This window comes from Mandrillus leucophaeus, unplaced genomic scaffold (genome assembly GCF_000951045.1).
Source record: "Mandrillus leucophaeus isolate KB7577 unplaced genomic scaffold, Mleu.le_1.0 Scaffold226, whole genome shotgun sequence".
Lineage (NCBI taxonomy): Eukaryota > Metazoa > Chordata > Mammalia > Primates > Cercopithecidae > Mandrillus > Mandrillus leucophaeus.
Window position 1 is genome coordinate 1,818,088 of NW_012102321.1, and position 21,959 is coordinate 1,840,046.

A 21,959-nucleotide genomic window follows, 5' to 3' on the forward strand; every position below is an offset into this window, starting at 1 on the left:
CATCTTTCTTCCCAAGTTAACTGGAGACATCCAGCTAGTTTGCTGGACCACCCTTGCCAAACACCCCAGAGAGTTCCCCTGCCTACCTGCTGAGCAGTCAGGGCCCTGGTAGCCCTCTTCACAGATGCAGAGCCCCTCCTCACATTGTCCTCGCCCACTGCAGGCATTCAGACACTGCCGCTGGCCGCAGTCCTCACCAACGTAGCCCTCCTCGCATAAACAGGTACCGTTGGCACATCTCCCCTTCCCCGAACAGTCCCCGGGGCACCTCAGTTCCCTGCAGTCCTCGCCAGTGTAGGGCTCTTCACAGACACACTCCCCGTCCACGCAGAGCCCCCGGGAACTGCAGTCTGTTGGGCACCGGAGTTCGGAACAGTCATCCCCGCTGTACTCGCTGTCACAGATGCACTGGCCATCCACACACACCCCCCGGCTGGAGCAACCCAGCGGGCAGTAGGGCTCCGAGCAGTTCTTGCCAAACCAGCCTTCGTTGCAGATGCAGCCACAGGACTCAAAGCTAAAGTTGCCGTGGCCACTGCAGTGAGGGATATAGTCCAGTTGTCCTGGAATGGTCAAGGAGAAGGTCAAAGAGCAGCAGTGGCCTCTCCTGTCAATGGTGCTGGGGAAGGATGGGCAAAGGCCTCTCTACTCATTCTCTGACCAGATTTCTGTTGCTGAGAGTGAAGCTCAACATAGTTTGGTACATATCCAATTTAATAAATATTTTCACCTAACATGGGCTGTTTATGCCTAGCATAGGGCTGGGGGCAAAGATGAATGAGATCTTGTCCCCTGTCCTCCAGAAGCTCACCTTTAAGGTGTCTTAGGGTAGATTCCTTAGAAGTAGGTCTTTGATCAAGATCCATGTAAAAGTGATTTATTGGAAGGTGTTCCCAGAAAAAACTGGTAGGGAAGAATGGACAATCAGGAAGGGAACATGCTCAAGCCCAGGTGCATTATCAAGCCAAGTCCCAGGAGAGTCACTTGGGTTCAGTTCTGCAGGGCACTCTGGGCAGTGCAGGTCACATTTCATTGTGGGTTAAGGTCTGTCCCTGAGGGCATGTGAATCCCCCAGCCCCTCATTCTCTCTTTGGGCAGCCCAAGAAGTTTCCAACAAACTGAGGACAGCCCTCTGACCAGGATGCCCAGGTGCTGGCTATGGGATTGTGAGGGACCTAAGGGGGGGTGTAGGCTGAGCACTGAGTCCACTGTGCTGAGAAAGGTCTTACATGTTACAAACCTGTCCCGCTCCCTCCCTGCCTGCCATCTGACTCACTCTGCTCATTCATCAAAACGCAGCACCAGGGTTACTTCAAAGACTCCCCAGGACCTCGAACTCATTTAGTTACTGTTTGCTGTGACCCCTTTGGGATTCTATGCATGTCTCTGTCCTAGCCCTTACTGTGGGATAACGACAGTGGCTAATTTATCTGCCTAGCATGATTCAAGTAAACATATTAAAGAAATACAAATGGAGTACCTGCTGGCATCCTTCTTTGCACTTGGCCCTGAGGATATGAAGTCTAGTAAGTTACATCCTTATTTAATTTTGCCACTTCATGCCACTCCCATGGCATTTACTGACATTATTTAACTTAGCTCTTCCTTGCAGATGTTTCCCACATTTGCCAGGGATCCTGGTGGAAGGCTGGCAAAAAGTTCACTTACAGAAGTCCCAGCTTCCTGAGCTGCAGAGTCCACGCTCATGGAAACCTAGGACTTTCCCCTATTCAGCTCTGTTGAAAAGATGAGCTGACCTGACCATTGTCATTGAAGCACAGTAGAACTGGACTTGCTCTTCTGTTCTTCAGATTGTTTAATCTACAGTGTTGGTTATGGGGAGGAGAAAGATGTGAGAGGAGCCCATGAAATATTTTAGTCCTCAGTGACTGCCTCTAGACTTGCTGTGTCTCAGGGTGAACGTGTCTGATACCCCTCTGCAGCTGCGGGCCATCCAGGCTCTGTTAAAATTTCACTCTGCCACCTCCAGCTTTCATCCCTTGAAAGCCTTGAGATCATGGACCCTATAGAGGTGAGTGCTTGAACTCAAGACAAATGTCTCTTGTCATCAAAGAACTGAATTGCATGGGGTCTAAGGTACCTTTTGGGAGAGAAAAGCTGTGCCCAAAGGGGTACACATGCAATTCACACTCACTGGCATCAGCTGATAACAGCTGTTGCTTATACAGTACTTATAGAAGCCAGGCTGACATCTGAATAGGTGCTTTCATTGTTAATAACTTCTTGTTGCTCTAGTCTAGCACCATTTGTAGATGAGGAAAGGAAGGCACAGATAAGTAACTGCTTAGATCATCAGCTAGGAAGCAGTAGAGTCAGGATCTGAACTTGGGAATTCTGACTCTGAAGACTTAATTATGTCTTGCAGAGAGGTAAAGATAATAACTCATAAGGGTTACTAATTAGGGGTGGGCAATGTTAGAAGTAAATCCCCTGAGATTTCAGCCTCTTGGAGGGTGCACTAAGCTGTGTGAGCATGTTGTGTGTGAGAGCATGCGTATGTGCATGCGTGTGTGTGTGAGAGAGAGAGTGTGTGTGTGTGCATACGCTTCTGAGTGCTTGTTGAGGGGGCAGGGACTAAAACTTCCATCTCACTGGAGAAGATGGGGATAGGTCCTCCGAGACTTTAATGACTATCATCTACTCAGATGGGAGAAAGGCTGTGATTGAGTGAACAGAGCGTCTGCATTCTCTAGTCCCTCAGGTTAACATGGATAGATATCAATTCAACAGCTTGTGAAAACCAAAGATGAATGAAGACAGACATCAAATTCCCTGCTCACCATCGAAGTTGCTGTGCTGAACCGATGAACCATTACCTGAGTCATCCACCCAAAATCAGGTTAATGTATTTCAAACTGGCTATGCAGTGTAGAGAATCCCTGGACTGAATCCCTCGGGGAAGAACTGCATTTAGATCTTAGAGACATATTAACCAGCAGCTACAGACTAAGGCACTTTTCTCCTTTGACCCTGTGAAGAGAGGTCGGGGTTTTGCTGGGAGTGTTTCTGCTGGAAGTGCATTGGTCCTTCTTGTTCACTCTCCCTCTCTGCTCAGCCCTCTCCTTCCCCTCCTGAGACCACGTTGCAAGCTCCCGGACTCTACCTGTGGCAGCACTTTCTTGGCAGCAGTTGGCGTTGCACTGGTCTCGCAGCACTGACACCTCTCTCTCCAGCATCTCGATCCGGCTCAGCAGCTCCTGCAGCATCTGGGCCGAACTGGCACATGGGCAGGCCTTTTTGGGGAGGTTGATCCTGTGTGTAAAGGTGACCTGGCTCTCGTGGTCTGAGGTCTGGCCTGTGTACTCTGCCACAGTCTCGTCTTCTGCGCTCACGTCCTGCTCAGCAGATGCCTCTAGCCCCGAGGAGCAGAGGCTGTCCAGGGGCACGTTAATGTTGTACACGTGGTTGAAGACCACAGGCTGTTCTTTGCTAGATGTGTTGTAGTTGGCAATGCCTCCTTCCTCCTCCACTGACTGTCTCTGGACCCTTTCTGTGGTGACCTCCAGCTGACACTCCGAAGGCTTGAGCATGGAGCCCAGAAGGATCAGGTTGACGCCAATGAGCATGTTCTTCAGAACCACTGTTTCCCCATCTGCCCCCATCCTCTCAGCCAGAGATCTGGGTTCAGGACCAGCCTGCAGCACACAGCATGGAGTTGTGGGAATCTGCAAGGGAAACCAAGGAAAGAGACAGCCTCTGAGACCTATGCCTTAGCACCATGGCTCTGCACAAGCCTACAAAGCTCGGGAATAGGCAGCCAGAGATTTTCAAGGGGCACATCAGGAAGGGACCGTGGCTGCTGAATGTCATAAAGGCCCAGGACTTTGTTCCCTAGAGGACTGGACCCCCGAAAATGGACACTGCTTCTGCATACTATTTTGTTTTCTCAAAAGGCTTATCTGGAACACACGGGTCTGGTCCCATGGTGGGCAAGTGGTTCTTGGAGGAAACATGAGGACTGGGGGCTGGGGCCCTGTGGATGGGCTGTTCCTCTGAGGAGTACTCAGAGTTTCCTTTCACTTCCAGGTGAGAAATTGGACCAGGGAGCCTTGGGTGTCCTCTCCTATTTCCCCAGATATTTATTGCAAAAGGACTCTGCCAGCCACTTCAAAACAACTTCATGAGCTCCTCTCAGCTCATCTATTCATACAAGTTGTCTTCAGAATAACCAGCCAGGTAAATAATACAGCTCCAGGTAATTGTGATTGTTAATAATCCTTGGATACATTTGTGATTATCTATGGCTGTGTGAGCTGAACTTTCTTTAAATCTTCATGTTAGTATAGTCCTTGTGCTCTGTGACCTCCAGATGCTTTTCTTCCAAGTTCCTGTTTAAATTGGTAAAATAATGAATTAGCTCCTCTGCTGGTTACCTAGTCACCAAGAACCATAGAGTACAATAAACTCACTGAGATGCAAATCAGGTTTACAGAAATTTTATTCCTTTTGTATTCTCTATGCAAAACAGAAAAGAGATTTACAAACCTTGGTTCTAAGAGTTACTAAGAAGATTAAGGACTAAGAGACCAAGTGAGTGTGACTATGCGTCTGAGAAGAAGGTCACAGCTAGGATTTACTGCATTTGTACTCAGTACAGACTGTGCTGAGCCGCTCACACATGAGCTTACATGACCCTCAGGACAACCTTGTGATGGGACACTATGATTAGCTCCATCTTCTAATGGTGGAAGTTCTTCCAAGAGAGGTTAAGATTTGAATGCAGGTCTCACTTCAAAACATGTATTATTAATTACTATGTCCCAGGGCCTTTCTTGAAAAGAATATTCCATTTTCTCTTGCTTTTGATGGAAATTGTGTAATTTCTAACATCTTCCCAGGAATATTGCGATTAGAAAATTTTGCTAGGGTCAGATTCAATGTTCTTTCCTCCATGAGCATTTGTCTCTCATCTTTTCCCTCCTGCCTCCTCAGCTATTCTCCCAAGTGCAGGCTGAATTCATGTCCCTCTCTTCCAGGCCCCACTTCTGACAGCACTTGCCATGCTAGACCATGGGTTTCCTTTGCCTGCTTCTCCCCACCTGGACTGCTAAGTCCTTGTTGGTCAGACCATGTCTTATCTGCAGTGTGTGACCGTCGCTCCAGGACGGTGAGAGTGCTCAGTGCGTAGTTGTTGAATAAGTGGATAAGTGGATCCCTGGAAGGATGGATAGATGAATTCATGAGAAAATGCTCAGTGAGCAAAAGGTTAAATCATTCTCCAACTAATTTAATCCCTCTCCATTATCCTCAAGTTAGGTACTGGTCTGTTCAATTTCAGTTCTGAACAATGCCGGAGGGTTGATTTTATTAGGAATAACCTGTATTAGTACCTAGTATAAAATCATGCCTTATTATTCAGCCCTTTACTATATACTGACTATTATCTGTCCCTGCTTACAATATGGACAGGAGCAGACCAGAGCAGAGCTGTTGAGACTGTAGACTCTGGAGCCTATGGAGTCTCTGTTTAGGTTCAAGCCTCAGCTCTTTCATTTTCTAGCTGTGGGAAGATCACTTAAGCTCTTTGTGCCTCAGTTTCTCTTACCTGCTCTGTGCTTCAGTTTCCCTATATATAAAGTGGAGATAATAATGGTACTTATCTTACAAGGTTGGAGGGTTAATGAAATTATTATCTGTATAATATTTACCCGGTACCCAGCATTAACTGACATAAATAAATATTGTTTGCAGACAAGTGGAATAATTGTTCCGATTCTTCCCCTAGTCAAGACCTTCCCTGAAATCACTGGAACTTATGAAATGTCTTATCCATTAGTGGACAGCAGAAAAGCCCAATCCTTAACATAGCCTTGTCCAAAGATGGGTGAGATCCTTGGAGCAATGTGGGAGATGATGCTCTGTTGGTCACTTCCAGACAAGGTAAATAAACCTTGGGGATAGGTAGAGTGACATGTTGGGAACAAATTGCCCTCCTACCTGTAAGTTCCTAAAGCCCCCTCTCATCCAAGTCTCTACTTGCCTCCTCACTTTTAGGTTCTCTAGGCATGACTTTCTTGAGCATCACTTTCTTGAGCCCTCCTATCATTGAAAGTCTCCCAGAAACGGCTCTGCTATCAGTCATTTACACAAAGACGGGGTCTTAGCTATCTTTCTAATTGAAGCAAAGTTTGTTTATCTGATGAATGTGGATATTGCTGAATAATTTTTTCTTCTGGGAATTGGAAAATGATCACATAGCACCCCATAGCACTTAACAGCTTTTTTGCACATAGTTGATACTCAAAACAAGTGAATGAATAAATAACATTATCAATGAAAAGGAAGACAAGTGACAGGAAAATTAAGAGAGAAAGATGTTAGGTCCTACACTTTTAGGTCCAAAGTGACAGCTACAAAATTACATGGAGGGGGAAAGGTACAGTTTTATGTGTAAAAAACACTAAATATCTTAGTCAATAACTAAACTTGCTATGAGTCAGTCAATACTGTGATTTTTGTAACCCCTGAACTCTTACTCAAACATAGGCTTTATTAATTAAAATATAAGACAAAAGATAGACAAGGGGCTATGTTGTTCTACTCTTTACTGCACTGATCATTGGCCACTTCTAGGTGCCTGGGTTGTTGAAGGGACTCAAAATCCTATAATATGAGAGGGATAAGTTTAGCATTTTGGTCCAAAGATGTGAAGACTTAGGGGGTACATTTATTCATTTATCATTCACTCATTTGAAAGATATTTATTGAGTACCTACTATATGCTGGTCTTTTTCTTTTAGAAGTTGCATTCAAGTATATGTGGGTAGCGGGGTTGGGGCATATAAATAAATACCACAAACAATTATATATGTCATATATAATGTATTACATAATACAAATTATGTGATATTTAGCATGTGATAATGCAACACACGTGAGTTTGTGCTTGTGTCAAGAAGTGGTAACTGCTGTGGAGGGAGCTGGGGTGTTAACAGGGCAAGTCGACATTGTGTGGGGCATGATCAGGACGGGCTTCTCTGAGAAGATGACAGCTGAGAGGACACCCAACAGAAGTGGGGTGGTGAGCTGAATAGATAGTGAGGGAATAGTTCGAGTCTCCAAGGCAGGGGCCGGTCTGGTGAGTTTGAAGCATAGTGTGGCTGGGGCCAAATGAACAAGGGAGCCCTGTGGGGAGATAATGTCAGAGAAGTAGCAGGGACCAGGTCATGCCCAGTCTTGTAAACCCCTGTAAGTCATTTGGCTTTTACACTGGATAGATGGTCACTGTTCTCAAATGCATCCACATACCAAACACTTATTATGCCCTAACCTGTCCTTGAGAAACTCTCATTTTCACGGAGGAGATTAAAACATAAGTAAACGTAACGACAATGCAATGTGATAATTACCATGGCTAACAAATACATCACCTGCTCTGAGAAGGCTGGAGGAGATGCTAACAACTCTGCCGGGGGCGGCAGGGAGGGGCACACAGAGTGGGTGGGGTGGCCGTCAGTGCCGTTTGCCAAATATTTCTGGCCTGGCTTTCCAGGAGGACTGCATCTTCCAGCCTTGTCTTGGTTAGGTGAGGCCATGGCGCTAGTTCTGGCCGATGAATTGTGAGAGGAAGTGGTGGGTGTCTTTTCTGGGCTGGTACATTAACATTGCTGATAGGAGACACCCTAGAGCTTTCTCTCTCCGGAGGTGACTGGCAGAGTTCAGGATGGTGGCTGCTCTGCTCTGCCAGCCTGGGTCCCCGGGTGACTACAGAGTTTCCTGCTGACTCACAGTGGACATGTCATGTGAGAACATGTCATGTGAGAAATAATCTTTTGGTGTTTGAAGCCCAGATTTGGGGATTGCTTTTTTTCATCATGTAACCTACTCTATCAGGGGATAATACCAAACTTGACTTTAATGGATTATTCTTTAGGTAGAGAAGGCCAAAGTTCATTTCACACAGAAGAACTTACATTTGCTAAAACTATGATATGTACAAGAGCATGGCTTGTTCAACGAATGCAAGTATTTGAAGGGTTGTAAAAATGCTAAGTATATGGCAAAAGGTCCTAGGGAAGTGGTTTCCACCAAATGGGAGAATCTACAAGGAAACAGATTTTAGGTCAATATACAGACTAGCATTGCTAATAATGAAAGTTACCTGGGTGTCATGGTAAGTAGTGACTTCCTGGTCACTGGAAGTGTTCAGATACAAGTGGAAACACTATTTAATGAGAGTGCCGAAGAGGGGATGTTAAGCATCAGATGAGCGACTGGGCTAGAATGAACATTGAGATCTTCTCTTTCCTGATGCTTTATAAATTCTTTGTCTTAGTGGGCTCTGAGGAGCCAACCCACTATAATATGGCATTAGTTCCCTAGGGCTGCCATAACAAATAATCACAAACTGAGTGTCTTAAAACAACAGAACTTTATTCTCTCATAGTTCTGGTGGCAGAAGTCCAAGTCAGGCATCAGCAGGGTTGATTCTTCCCTAGGTCTCTGAGAGGGAATCTGCCCCATGCTGCTCTCCCAGCTGCTGGTGACTGCTAGCATCCCTCACCAGTCCTCTGCTTGTAGATGCATCACTCCAGTCTGTGCCTCTGTCGTGCCCTGTGTTCTCCTTGTTTCTTCATATGGTTGTCTTCTTAAAAGTATAGCAGTCACACTGGATTAGAGGAACCACTCCACTCCAGTGTGATCTCATCTTAATTTAGCTACTTTTATCTGCAATGATCCTATTTCCAAATAAGTTTACATTCTGAGGTTCTGGGGATTAGGATTTCAACACGTCTTCTTAGGAAAGCAGGGACACAATTCAGCCCATAACAAATACTAGTAATAACTGGGCCAAGTTAAGCATTTTCCTTGTATTATTTTACTTATTTCTCACAGCAACCTATAAGCTAGGGAACAGTGATATTTAAGAGTCAAGATATTTAGCGACTGGTGTGGTTTGGGCTGCAACCAATCAGAATGGGGCATCAGTCAATCAGACTTGCTGCAGACAACCAGCAGGGCCCTGTGGTGATTTTCCTGTGATGATAGGTCCTCTTTCTGTCTCCATTATTTAAGATGAAGAAAATCAATCTCAGGAAAGGTCAAAGGATTTGACCAAGATTGCACAGTTATTGTGCAGAGGAGCCAAGACTGAACCCAGATTTTGCAGACCATGGTCTGTGCTCTCAGCGGCTGTTTTCCAGCCAGCTTTAATTAGGGTCTACATACCATTCTCATGAAAAGACTTAGAGCTCTTACAAGTCAACACTCTTCTCCCCCTGGGTTCAGATTTAGGACTTTCTGACAGGGATGACTTTGAGATTAATGTTTTCTCCACCAATCCAAGCTATCTCCTCAGAAATTGCTTCAGTCTCTCCTCGAGAGGAGGCTTGTTTGATGGCTCTTTATTTAAAAGTCTCCAGCCTCTATAGTGTCCCTGAAATCAGGAGCAATTGTAACCCAGCAAACTTTGATCCTAGAGGAGCCGGGGGACATTTTCTAAACTTGTCATTTTCCAGAACAATTCTCCACCGAGCCAGCAGTTATAGAAACCCATGGCCTTTCATGGGCTCCCTCTGGCTTCATTCACTTCTCTGAGATCCCCCAATATGTTCTGCACTCCAGTTCTACCCAAGGGATGGATGACAATCCATGCCTTGTCACACCACCATCAACCTCTCTGCTTCTCTCCTGTGCTGCTTTTCTAGGGGAAGGCAGAGAAAGAAGATAGAATGAATGGTGTGAGGTGCTTCATTTTTTCTCACTTTCTCTGAGGCCTGCTGAAGGGGAAAGTGAAACTAATGTTTATTAAATGCCTACTTAATCAGTGTGCCCGTAGTGTTGCTAAGCTCATGTCACTAATTATTTCAAAGTGGCTTTCTTTCTTGTGTCCCTGAAAACTTCATTTCTGCCTTCATTCTCTGTGGCTACCTTTTATTCTTCTGTACTGCCAAGAATGCTGACTGTTCTGCAGGTGGCCTCTTTCTTTGGCACTCTTTTTTTTTTTGAGAGAGTCTCGCTCTGTTGGCCAGGCTGGAGTACAGTGGCATGATCTCTGCTCACTGCAACACCCATCTCCCAGGTTCAAGCAATTCTCCTGCCTCAGCCTTCCAAGGAGCTGGGATTACAGGTGTGTGCCACCACACCTAGCTAATTTTTGTGTTTGTAGAGGAGACGGGGTTTCACCATGTTGGCCAGTCTGGTCTCGAACTCTGGACCTCAGGTAATCCACCTGCCTTGGCCTCCCATAGTGTTGGGATTACAGGCATGAGCCACTGCGCTCGGCCTCTTTAGCACTTTTTAGTGATGCTGTTGGACAGAATTTGCAGCTTGCCATGAGAAAGGCCTGGCCTAATGCTGTGGCATGTATGGAAGTGCTGCATTGGATATGTTCATCTCCTTTAAAGAGGTCCCACTTGTTCTGGGACCCATTCTGTGTCTTTGGTATGAGACAGTGGGTAATGTTTAAATGAGAGGCAAAACCTGTCTCCAAAGGCAACAACTTAGAAGGCTCGAGGGGACTAGCAGAGTCTCCTCTGCCCTTCACTCTCTTCCTGTATCTCAGATGAGTCAAAGAGACTAGAATGAGTAAGAGTCGAGGACTAGAACCAAAATAGGCCAGTTAAAGAAATAAACTGGTGATAGGAGAAGCAGGATGCCATGGTCTGAATGTTTGTGTCCCCCCAAAATTCATATGCTGAAATTCCCAAGAGGATGGCATTAAGAGGTAGGGACTTTGGAAGGTGATTAAGTCACGGTGGTAAAACTCCCATGAATGGGATTGGTGCCCTTATAAAAGACGTAGAGAGAGTTGGGCACAGTGGCTCATGCCTGTCATCTCAGCACTTTGGGAGGGCAAGGCAGGTGTATTTCTTGAGCCCAGGAGTTTGAGACCAGCCTGGGCAACATGGCGAAACCATGTCTCTACAAAAATTACAAAAATTAGCTATGTGTGGTGGTGTGTGTCTGTAGCCCCAGCTACTCGGGAGGCTGAGGTGGGAGGGTTGCTTGAGGCTGCAGTGAGCTGAGATTGTGCACTCCAGTCTGGGTGACAGAGTAAGATCCTGTCTCAAAATAAAAAAGAGATAAGGATACTCCTTGCCTCTTCCACATGTGAGGACACAGCTAGAAGGTGCCACCTAAGAACCAAAGAGTGAGCCCTCCCTGGACTCTGAATTTGCCAGCACCTTGACCTGGGACTTCCCAGCTTCTGGAATGGTGAGAAATAAATTTCTTTTATTCGTAAACCACCCAGTCTACAGTATTTTCTTTTAGCAGCCCAAGTGGACTAAGATGGGAAAAATAGGGAAAAACAGAGAAGGAAGGAAAAAAAAAGAAGGTGGAGGAGAAAAAAAATGGAAGAGTGCTAGGCTGGTGGAGAAACAGATAAGAGTTTCGCAGGTAGAGTGAGAAAATATAAACCTGAGGGATAGATAATACACCCAGGGCTCAACAATACACTAATAGTTGTGAGCAAGACAGATGGTTAATGACACTACAAATGGGAGTGCAAGAGAGTTGCAGTAATTCGATAGATTGATACTCAAGAGATCCATGCATTTCCATTGATTCATTTCCTCCACTCCAGCTTCCTTATCAATATAATTATCACGGCCAGCACCAGAGGTTTCTCCGGGTAATTTGTAAGAGGTGGATAACAGGATCATCCTCAAGGCTGATTTAGTGCCTAGTTAATGAGGTGCTCGCTCCCTTCTAGGGAGACCTGTGGGGAGAGACTTGGGTCACCCAGGTTGGCTGAAGCTTGTGTCCCACCTAAAGCTGTTTTTCTTTTCCTCTTCCTCCTCCACATGACCTCCTCTGACTTTTGAGAGACTGGGAGGAAGGACTGGGAAGGTGAGGAGGAAAAGAAGTAGCCAGAAGGTACCCACATGCCTTTGAGCTTTTTTCTTTTCTTTTTCTTTTTTTTCAGAGTCAAAACAGGGTGGAAAAGACCAGTATGGGCCAGAGGGGCCTCAGGAAAAGAAAAAAGAAAAGGTGCAGGAGGGAGAATGAAATGAGTGTGAAGGTTGTTGGGCAGGGAAGGAGAAGTGACCTCCTGGGATTGGGTGCTCGGTGCTTGATTTGGATTTTCCAGCTTCTGCCATTCGTGGTCCCCACTCTGTTCTTAGGGGTGATTTATAAACCAGAATTATGTCTGTGGAAAATGACACTCTTTTTTTTTTTTTGTTAGAATTCATTTAAAAATAGTTTCCTCCCTGCCGTTGGGATGCTCTGTCACTTGGAGAAAGAGGGTAATTATGAAAGATGAGGGTGTAATGTGATTACAGCCGGCCCCATTGTGTCAGTGGAGGCAGCACGGGGCTGCTGGGAGAACTCGGAGCCAGCTCCTCTCCATCAGCGCTGGGCCTTTATTGGGCCTGTCAGATTTCTGAAAAGAACCCGAGGGCAGAAAACTCCCAGCAGACAGGACTCCATGGCTGGCCCAGAGCTGTCAACAAGGACATGGAATGGTGTGGGAGGATGTGCTGGGCCAGCCCGGGTGCTGCCTCCCACCAGGTGCAGCTGCCCAATGCCCCTGACCATGTGCTCTTTGATGTATCCCCATGTGGGAATCTGCAGGAAGGGTCTTTGGTTCGGAACCTAATGGATCCACACTCATTTTTTAGCACATGCGGTCAGCCCAGTTTGTTCATGGCTTCGTGTCAGTGTGGATTAGGAGAAACCTCAGTGGCTGGTATATGGGACCCAGCTTCTGGTCTTGTCCTCCGGTTCTGCCTCGTACTATCTGGGAGAACCCTAATTGGCATTACCTTTCGCAGAGACTCCTTCTTCATCTGGAAAATGGGATCTTGAGTATCAATCAAGGGAATGATACCAAGGGAGTAATGAGAATATCATGACTGGAAGTGAAGATTGGAAGTGAAGGTGAGGTCAGCTAGGTTGGAATTCCCACTTTATAATACAACTGGCAAGGCTGGGCAAATCTACTGCTGGGGTGGGGGCGTCTATTTTTTTTTAGGCAGATGTTGATAGAAAGTCTGTCTTGTAACTTTAGATCTAAAATTTTATGATGCATGAACTAGATTTCCCTATGATAAATAGAAGCCTAATTTAAGTGAGAATTTATTTGATTTTTATAGGCTACAGAGAATTCTTAACATCTGTAAAGCATCTGACAATTATATATATATAATTACATATATACACACACATATATTATATATATATACACACAATATATATACACAATATAGATACACATATATGTGTATATACACACATATATATTGTATACAATATGTTATAATTATATATAATTGCATATATATACACATATATATAACATATACAAATACACAGACATACATACATAAACATATTATATATGATCCCATTTAATCCTCACAAGAATTGATGAGATTATTTCCATTTTATAGATGAGGGTATGGGAATGATTTGCCCAAGATGCACAGTAAGTTAGAGCCAAACTAAGTCCTGAATCATATTTCCAGGCTCTCAGTTCAGTAGTAGACACCATAGCCTCCCTTCAGCAGCTGCCTCTATCCTTGGGAAGTAGGTAGGATATAAATAATGAATTCCCAATTAATCTACACCATTTTGGTCAGAAATTCTTCTAAGCACCTGACCTTTTGCTATCATTAATGTCTATTTTTCATCTGTGTTTCTTGAGCTTGGAGAACAGCGTGTCACCGTTCGCTGTTCAATTATTCTTCTTGAAGAGTCATATTACCTTTCATCTTTTTCTTTTCTACATTTAATACAACTGCAAAGAAAGTTTCTTTGCAAGAAAGATTGCCAGCCAGACTGTAGCCCAAGTTGATGGTTTCTGTTTCCTGCCCACATCCCTTAGAACAGATTGAGAAACTGGTTTGAAATATAAGAAGTGGCCTCTTCCCTCATGGAGCTTATAATCTAGTTGAGAAGACTAGGCTGATATACACGAAACTGAAGAACAAGGCAAGCCAGTCCATTTTTATGTACTGAATTAATATTACTCATTTAAAATTAGTGTTTTAAAGGTAAGCAGACATGAGTGTGGGAGACGTGACTGGAGAAGGCTTCGTGAAGAGACAGTATCAAAGTCCAGATGGAGGGGGATGGTGGAGGATAGAGAGGAGTTGTGGGTGGGGAGAGGGGGTGGCAAAGGTTATAAAATCAGCAGAATTAACTGGAGCCCCAAGGCCAGATGAAAGGAAGAATGGCTGCTGAAGGGACCATCTTCAGTCTTCATGAAGGCTTAAAGTCGATCAACACTGAAAATAATACGTACATACTTCGTGTGTGCCTGTTAGATAAGGGACTGGTCACATATTAACATATTAGCAGATGGACCACTGGATATCAAGCTCTGGAAACACTACTAATATGTGCTAAACATGGGCTCAGAACTTCTAAGTAATTGTAACTGTAAATATAGGAACTGATTGCTTGCTTTTTTTTTTCTTAGAACATTGAAACCCTTTAGAAACAAACAAATCTTAGGAATAGTCACCTTTGAAAATTATACTCATCCACATCCAGAATACAAGATAAATTTATCTGCCCTAAAAATATCAAATGACAGATTCAAATATCAAATTCATGCTGCTTCCAATTATATAGCATAACTATATTGGAGTTGATCCTTCCAGCAGTAAGAAAATAATTGCTTTCGTATATTGGATAGCCATTCATTTCTTCAGATTACTTGTGTGCTAGAAAGGGCAACGTATTAAAGTTCAGCTCTAGTGGTCTAAAGGAGTTATTTACTTCATCGTGTACATTATGTCTTTTAGAGCATTAAATAGCACCGCCCTGACCCAAAGACTACAAGCAGGTGAATTATACCTTCTAGTGCATGAAATAACATAATTATTTTCTACCTGAAGTTTGAAGAAGCTCTGAGAGTACTGGTATACGGAGCAAAACCTGCTTAATTAAATTAAGTTACACACTGATTGCATGCCAGGAACGGGACTAGGTTCCATTCCAGATGACGAGGTCAGGATAGAGAAGTCTCAGGTGACTCCCTGTGTGACTAGGAGAAAGATATTCATATAACAAGAATAAATAGCAGGCCATGAGGAGTACCATATCAGAGGTATGGAAACTTCTTCTGGGAGTCCAGCAGAACGAGGCATTTCAGATGCAAGATTTCTCTAGAGAAAGACTAATGGAAAAGGTGACTTTTGAGCTGGGTCTTGAAGAATGAGAAAGATTTTGAAAGGAGGAGGCAATGGAAAATGCAGTTGAGGCCAGGCGGGGTAGCTCACACCTATAATCCCAACATTCTGGGAGGCTGAGGCAGGTGGATCATGAGGTCAGGAGATTGACACCATCCTGGCCAACATGGTGAAACCCCGTCTCTACTAAAAATATAAAAATTAGTTGGGCGTGGTGGCGCATGCCTGTAGTCCCAGCTACTTGGAAGGCTGAGGCAGGAGAGAATCGCTTAAACCCGGGAGGCAGAGGTTGCAGTGAGCCACTGCACTCCAGCCTGGTGACAGAGCGAGACTCCGTCTCAAAAAAGAAAAAGGCAGTTGAAGCGGAGTAGAGACATGTTTGTAGAAGGGCTTGGTTCCTGGGATAGTACAATGTAGGGGTGATTGTGTTCAGGGATGAAGCGTACTAAGATGTCAGAGAGCCTTGATTGGCATTTTTAGAAATTTGCTTTGTATCTGTATGCTTGTTGAGCCAAGCCAGCAATGTTTTCAGAGAAGGGCATAACATGATTAAGAGGCCCTTTGACATCTGCAGTTGCAATTGGCCCCAAAGATGAATTTCAACCTGAAAAACATAAAAGATTTTCTCTTATCGCTTATCTTATTTTGCAGTTATTTAGTCAGTAAGGCTCAGATTAGCCTTCCTCATTACTTTAGAGAATGGTTCTTCAGGATACATAATTTCTTAAATTCCCTTTCTCCGACTTTCTTGACAAAATGCATTTTGCTCTCCATTAAGTTATACTGCATCATCTTTGTTCATTATTGTTAAAAGGGGTGCCAATGGAATTCAAATGTTCTTTTATTAACTGCTAAATTTAGGATATGTATTGTAAAATATTGGACTTTTAAATGTGTTCAATCTGAATAAAGACAAGAATTGACCATTTAGCTACATGCAGCTGCCTTTCTGACAACGTAAGAATACAGATGGCACTGAGTGGGCTCCGAGGGATGTTGATAAGCAGCACGTTTTGAGGGTTCCCAAAGTTCATGTGGGATCCACATAGGTTATAAAAAAGCCCACTAAGGGGATGCAGAACATTTCAGGGGGGTTGGGGTTTATATCTGAAATAACTTGGGCATGGTGTCCAATTCCTCTGTGGCACGATCTCGGCTCACTGCAACCTCTGCCTCCCAGGTTCAAGCGATTCTCTCCTGCCTCAGCCTTCCGAGTAGCTGGGACTACAGGCGTGTGCCACCATGCCCAGCTAATTTATATATTTTTAGTAGAGACGGGGTTTCACCATGTTGGCCAGGCTGGTCCCAAACTCCTGACCTCAGGTGATCCACCTGCCTCATCCTCCCAAAGTGCTGGAATTACAGGTGTGAGCCACCTCACCTGACCCCAATTCCTTTTTACTGGAGTTCTTATTCCTTCAGCACAACTTTCCTTTCTCCCACAGCCTTTGTGGTGCACTGCTGTGCAAGACTCATTCTCTTGGCACACACACTTCTTGGAACTCTTCATTTGCTCCTCCAGAGCTTCTTTCTTTCCCAGGAGGTTACCTTGTCCTGGAGCTTCCCGTTCTGCCGAAGGGGACCTCCACCCAGACAGCTGAGGCGTAGAGGAGAGTCAGGCCCTCGCTGCCTCCCTGGGAGGCTGCCTGGGGCTGGCTGTGCCCCTCGGCTGAAGGGCACTGCTTTTCTCAAGGTGACCTTCTCTACACCACTGAGCAGGCTCTATTTGCAGGTTTTGGTAGCCTCTCACCCACACCTCTCACCTCTTTGGGGGCTGAAGGATGGTAGCAGGTCACGTTCAAAGAGACCTGACCACCTGGACACAGTTCCCTCACTGACCAACTTGTGGCTGTCCAGTGCCTGTCACTGCAGGTACTAACAGGAACCGGACTTCCTGGAGGGGCTGTTTAATCCAGATGTTTCTTCCTGTCCCCAAGTCTGTTTGGAATTTACCTTCCTCTGTGACTCATTCCCTCCGTAGTCAAATGCCAAAGTGATAGGAGATACAGCACTGGCAATAAATTAATGCCTTCTGAAAACCTATCTGGAAACAGGTAAGCCTTATACCATAAATAACAGTGACATTTTCATTTTAACAACAGTCTTCAACTAACCTAACAGTGGACATGGTTCAGTGTGGCTTCATGCTGTAGCAGAGAAGAAGATTTATCGCCTGTAAAAGGTTGCAACATTTTTTTCCACATTGATCTTCCTACCATTCCCCTTTTGAAAAGCACTAAAATGAGTCAGAATAACAGAACACCTCGTATTTGTAGAGCTCATCTGAGTTTTCAAGGTGCTTTCATAAACATAATCTCGATTGATTCCTCTACCAATTCTGTAAAGCATGTAAGGTGGGCCTATTGCTCCACTTTACAGATGAGTAAACTAAGGCTCAATCCTATGGATAACAAGCCATGAAGTTGGTAGTAAAGAAGTGCTCTGAGGGTAATGTACGCTATCTCTGAGAAATTCACAAATGTAAAAAGGAATCCAGCTCACATCTTCTTTAGTTTGTTTTTCTCATAGGGAGATTGGAAAAATACAGTGACATTTAAAAAATAATAAAGGTGCAGGTTTATTTAATTATTTATCTTTATTTTTCAGGAAGAATATGTTCTCTGAATTTTTTTTTAAAGTTTCAGCCTTCTACTTTCTCTGCTCTCTGGATACTTATAGTTGCTTTAGCGAGCAGCTGGCTGAGGTGGGGATGTGGGAGCTCGCCAACATGGACTCCAAGCAGCAGAGATGGACGTGGGTTGAGTCTGTAGTTGAGGGTAAGATGAGTGAGTGAAGCCAAAGCCAGTCATTGCAGAGGGAAACCTTGCTGTTTCTCTCTGTGGATTTACTCAACAATTGTCCTTCTCCAGGACTGGATCACCAGTCCCCCTGAGGCTCTCAGATTTCCCTAGCAAAAACTCAAAACTTGATTCTTTCCTTGGAGTTCTTAATAGGAAAAGCTATTTCTTTGATCCTACTTTGCATTATCAAACAGGATTGCTGCAGGGAAATCATTATAAAAGCGTTCCCCCCTGCTGAGCAAGACACTAGCTCTATTCACTAAATAGAAAGCCCAAAGCAGGTGAGCTATTTCCCAAAAGAATGATTTTGATCATTTTCCATGTTATATTCATCAGGGGCTGTTAGAAGATAATTATGAGATAGTCAGTGACATGTCTTTCTAGCATTCCAGAATATTATACCTTCATTAGTCTAGACCCACAAATGTGTCTAGAATGATCCAAACTTTTTATCTGTAAGATAACTCTACGGTATTAAGTCAACAAGGAATATTTATTGCCTTTCTCCAAAATAACAAGATCTCTGGTCTCTTCCTAGATGACCAACAACGTGGGACTGTGGCTAGGTTTGCCCAAACCAGCTGCATTTGATTAGGAAGGGAACATCCCCACGACCTTCAGGCTAAACTGATCGGATATGATTATATGCCCCAGAGTTTGCGCATTCTGCCCTGTCCCAATCTGCATGTGGGGTTGCACTGTGAAGGAAAGGAAAGGAAAGGCTTTCTTAGACTGACATGTACATAGTCTAGGCACATGCCAACCAGTCTTCTAAGGGTTTTACATATTACCTCATTTCATTCTCACAGCAGTCATACAGACTACCTTTACTATCCCATTTTACAGATGCAGAAATTGAAGAAAGTGAGGTACAGAGTGGTTAAGTGACTTGTCTAAAAGTCACAAAGCCTTTAGGTGAAGGCACCAAGATTCAAAGTTAAGCAGCCTGACTCCACAGACTTTGAATGTCAAGAGCTGTATGCAGATGACTGGGAAACCTTATGAGAAAGAATTTGTGACATTCATCTCCCTCTCTGAGCTCCAGCAGAACTTGTTTTTACACTTATCACAATAGTTATCTGCAGAGCTGTTTGTTTCCCCCCTGGAGGGTCCCTAGAGGGCAGAGTCTATAACCTAGTTATCTTTTATCACAGCATTCAGCATAGAGTCCAAAGTCTAATAGGTCCTGTCTCTCTTTCAATACATATACGCACACATGTGATGTGGTTCTAACCATCCTTACCTACCCAAGTGTCCCGCATATTTCCACAAATTGGTCTTTCCTGCTTCCCAAGTTCCTGGAATTTTTCTCTCTGCAGTGCTATGTGGGAGAACTGCTGCTGGGAGTGTGTGGGGTGGCCCCGTGAGGGCTGGGACCCGCTGTCATGCTAGCCATCAGCACAGTTTATTGTTCGGGTAACAAATGTCCTGCCTACCCACTTTGCAGCCTGTCTCACTGATAGCTCCAGGATTACAGGTCTCCCCCTCAACCCCAGTTTCTCTTGATTACAGCTGCCTGTCACATTGTTTCTTATTATTGACCTCAGTAACTGTCAGACAATCCACACCCCCTAATTGTCTTTCCCTGCTACATGTCCTCCTTCACTGAGAAACTGGTTTCCTGGATTACACAGGCCCTATTGGTCTCTCATAGATGCACCTGCTTCTCAGAAATGGAGTAATCTTTGGCCTTCTTTGCCCTTGGACTTGATGAGGTGGTTGACTGTGAGCTAGGATATAGGCGCTCCCCTCTAGGGGTCTCTGTTAGGGAGATTCTAGATAGGGGTCATTGCCTGGTGAACAGGTCACCTGCTTTGGAGACACAATGCCTATCTGTCTCTCGTGCCACTTCCATTCTCGGGCTTTATGAGCTTGAGCAAGTCGTGTGACTGCTCCAAGTCTCAATTTTCAGATCTGTGAAGTGAGGACTATTTATAGTGAGAATGAAGCATATGTAAAAGCATTTCATAAGCTACAAAGTGGCACGTAATTGATGGGAAGGTATCAGCATTGTTAATACATCAAATATAAAGAAGCACACGGTGTTCATTTCCTTGTGGGCCACAGGTTCATTATGGGCCATCCAACCGTGGAGTCACCTTTCCTCTTCCATCTTCCTCAGCCTCAGCCTTAGCGGGGTGCAAGTGGTAGGGTGGGTCATTACTGGGTGCTAAATTGATTGCTGAATTGAGCAGAATTGAGGATGCTTGGGTGACTCTGAGGGGCAATTCCCATGGTGGCATTTGTGGTGCATCTTCTCGACCCAGGGTGTAGATGAGTACCATTGCTTCATGCAGATGAGCAGTGACTCTCAGGGAATGGTCAACCCTGCTTTCCAGAGTGGGGCTGACTAGGATGTGAATCGAAATCTCAATCCCCTAGGAACTGTGAGGATTCATAAAATATTCCTTGGTTTTTCCTGTGCTGTGTGGTCCATGAAACTGGATCCTAAGAAACCAGAGGGGATCCAGGGGTTGGAATAATCCACCTGGATGCAGCAGCTGGACCTGAGGGTTCAGAGGCAAGCATCACGGTCCAAGGTCAAGGCAGGCTGGCCTGAGCAAGGCTGGAGCATGGGGCTGCAGGACTAGGGTGGATAAAGCAACATAAGAGGGTGCAGCCAGGGTCAACTGAAACTCACAGAGCTGGATTAAAACCACTAGGGTCAGAGCCAGAAGGAGAGGAAGCACTCAACAGAACCAGGGGTGAATCTCACAAGTTCCAGCCAGCCAAAAGCTATGGGCCTTGTGGGTTAGAATGCCTGCACCAATGCCCTAAAGATAAATCAGTAAGTCTATATTGAAAAAAAGGTTTTTTTTTTTTTTTTCTGATTAGAAAATCTATACGTATTTATTGTAGAATAACTAGAACATGCAGAAAGACTGTATTTTTAATTACTGATTTTGGTGGTTTTTTTTCCACTTTTTAATCTGTGTTAATTTCCATAATTGAGATTGCACCCTATTTCGAATGACTACTTCAAACCAACAAGTCCTCGGTCTTGCTGTCTCTGGGAAGCACTGCCCAGTGACTCTGCCCAGACTTGGGCAGGCCTGGAAGGCAGGTCTAAGGTTGACTTGGGTCTGCATTGGAAGCCGGGTTGCACTGTCAAGCAGGTCTGATATGCCGGGCCTGGACAGGCAGTGGTAGGAGCTGGGCAATTCCCAACAAAGGAACAGCTTCTGTACTTTCCCCTCTGCCCTGGCACCAAGCACACATCTCTGTCAGTGGAGGAACTTTGGTAAGTGTTGACGAGGAGACCAGCTTCCTCTCCATTAGCAGATGTGCAGAATTGTGTCTAAACCCAAGAGCTGTTACAGGGGGCATTTTGTTTGGTCCTGATCAGAATAATGAACCAGGCTGATTAGAGAAAGTCCTATGGGAGGGAAAGGTCTGCTCTACCTGACCCTGGGGTTTCTGACTAATCTGAACAGCAGGGCCCTTGGGCCAGTGGACCTGAAGCTCAGGGGAAAATAAATGTCAGCAAGGATGGGAGTGACTGGACTGGAGGCCCAGCAGACAGGCTACATCGGGATGCAAACCCCCTGATTCCCATTCTCCACCCAGCAGCAGCTAGTTGCCGCCAGAGTATCAGAAGCTTCAAAGGGGGTTGGAAGGGACAGTGGCCAAGTGTGAGTGGAGCACAGTAACCACTGGCTTCTGTCTGGAGCACGTGCTCAGAAAGAGCTTCAGATACTTGGATACTAAGCAAAAAATATCAAGCTGAAGACCCTGGAGGGTGACTCAAGCCAGAGGGCTGTAGTAGTGTTGCCTCTGTCAGCAGACCTGGGGGCCCAGGGGAGGATGGGTTCTTGCCCTCTAGAGAGATTCTGGGAGTAATTCTCACCCCAAGCACTATAAGCAGACCTCAGGACTCAGATTTGTGGATGTTATTTTGGGCTTATGAAACCACTGTCAAAGACCTTATGTTAAGAATACTTGAAGTAGAAGACAAGACAGCGCCATAGGTGTTGAGCTTGGAAATCATACAGCTCTGGAATCTAGTCTGAGTGTACTAGCTGTGGCACTGTGTGCAAGCAATGTATTTTCTCTG

The 21,959-nt window shown here is 44.9% G+C and overlaps 1 protein-coding gene across 1 annotated transcript in view; it reads right to left on the reverse strand.

Moving 5' to 3' along the window:
* Window positions 1-21,959, reverse strand: part of TNR (tenascin R) — a 270,873-nt gene that overhangs the window by 78,651 nt on the left and 170,263 nt on the right. The window contains exons 4-5 of the mRNA XM_011981430.1: window positions 3,125-3,686; window positions 87-563 (exon numbers count right to left, since the gene is read on the reverse strand). Of these exons, the coding sequence (XP_011836820.1) occupies window positions 87-563; window positions 3,125-3,623 (976 nt within the window). The 5' untranslated portion in view covers window positions 3,624-3,686. The remainder of the gene's footprint in view (window positions 1-86; window positions 564-3,124; window positions 3,687-21,959) is intronic.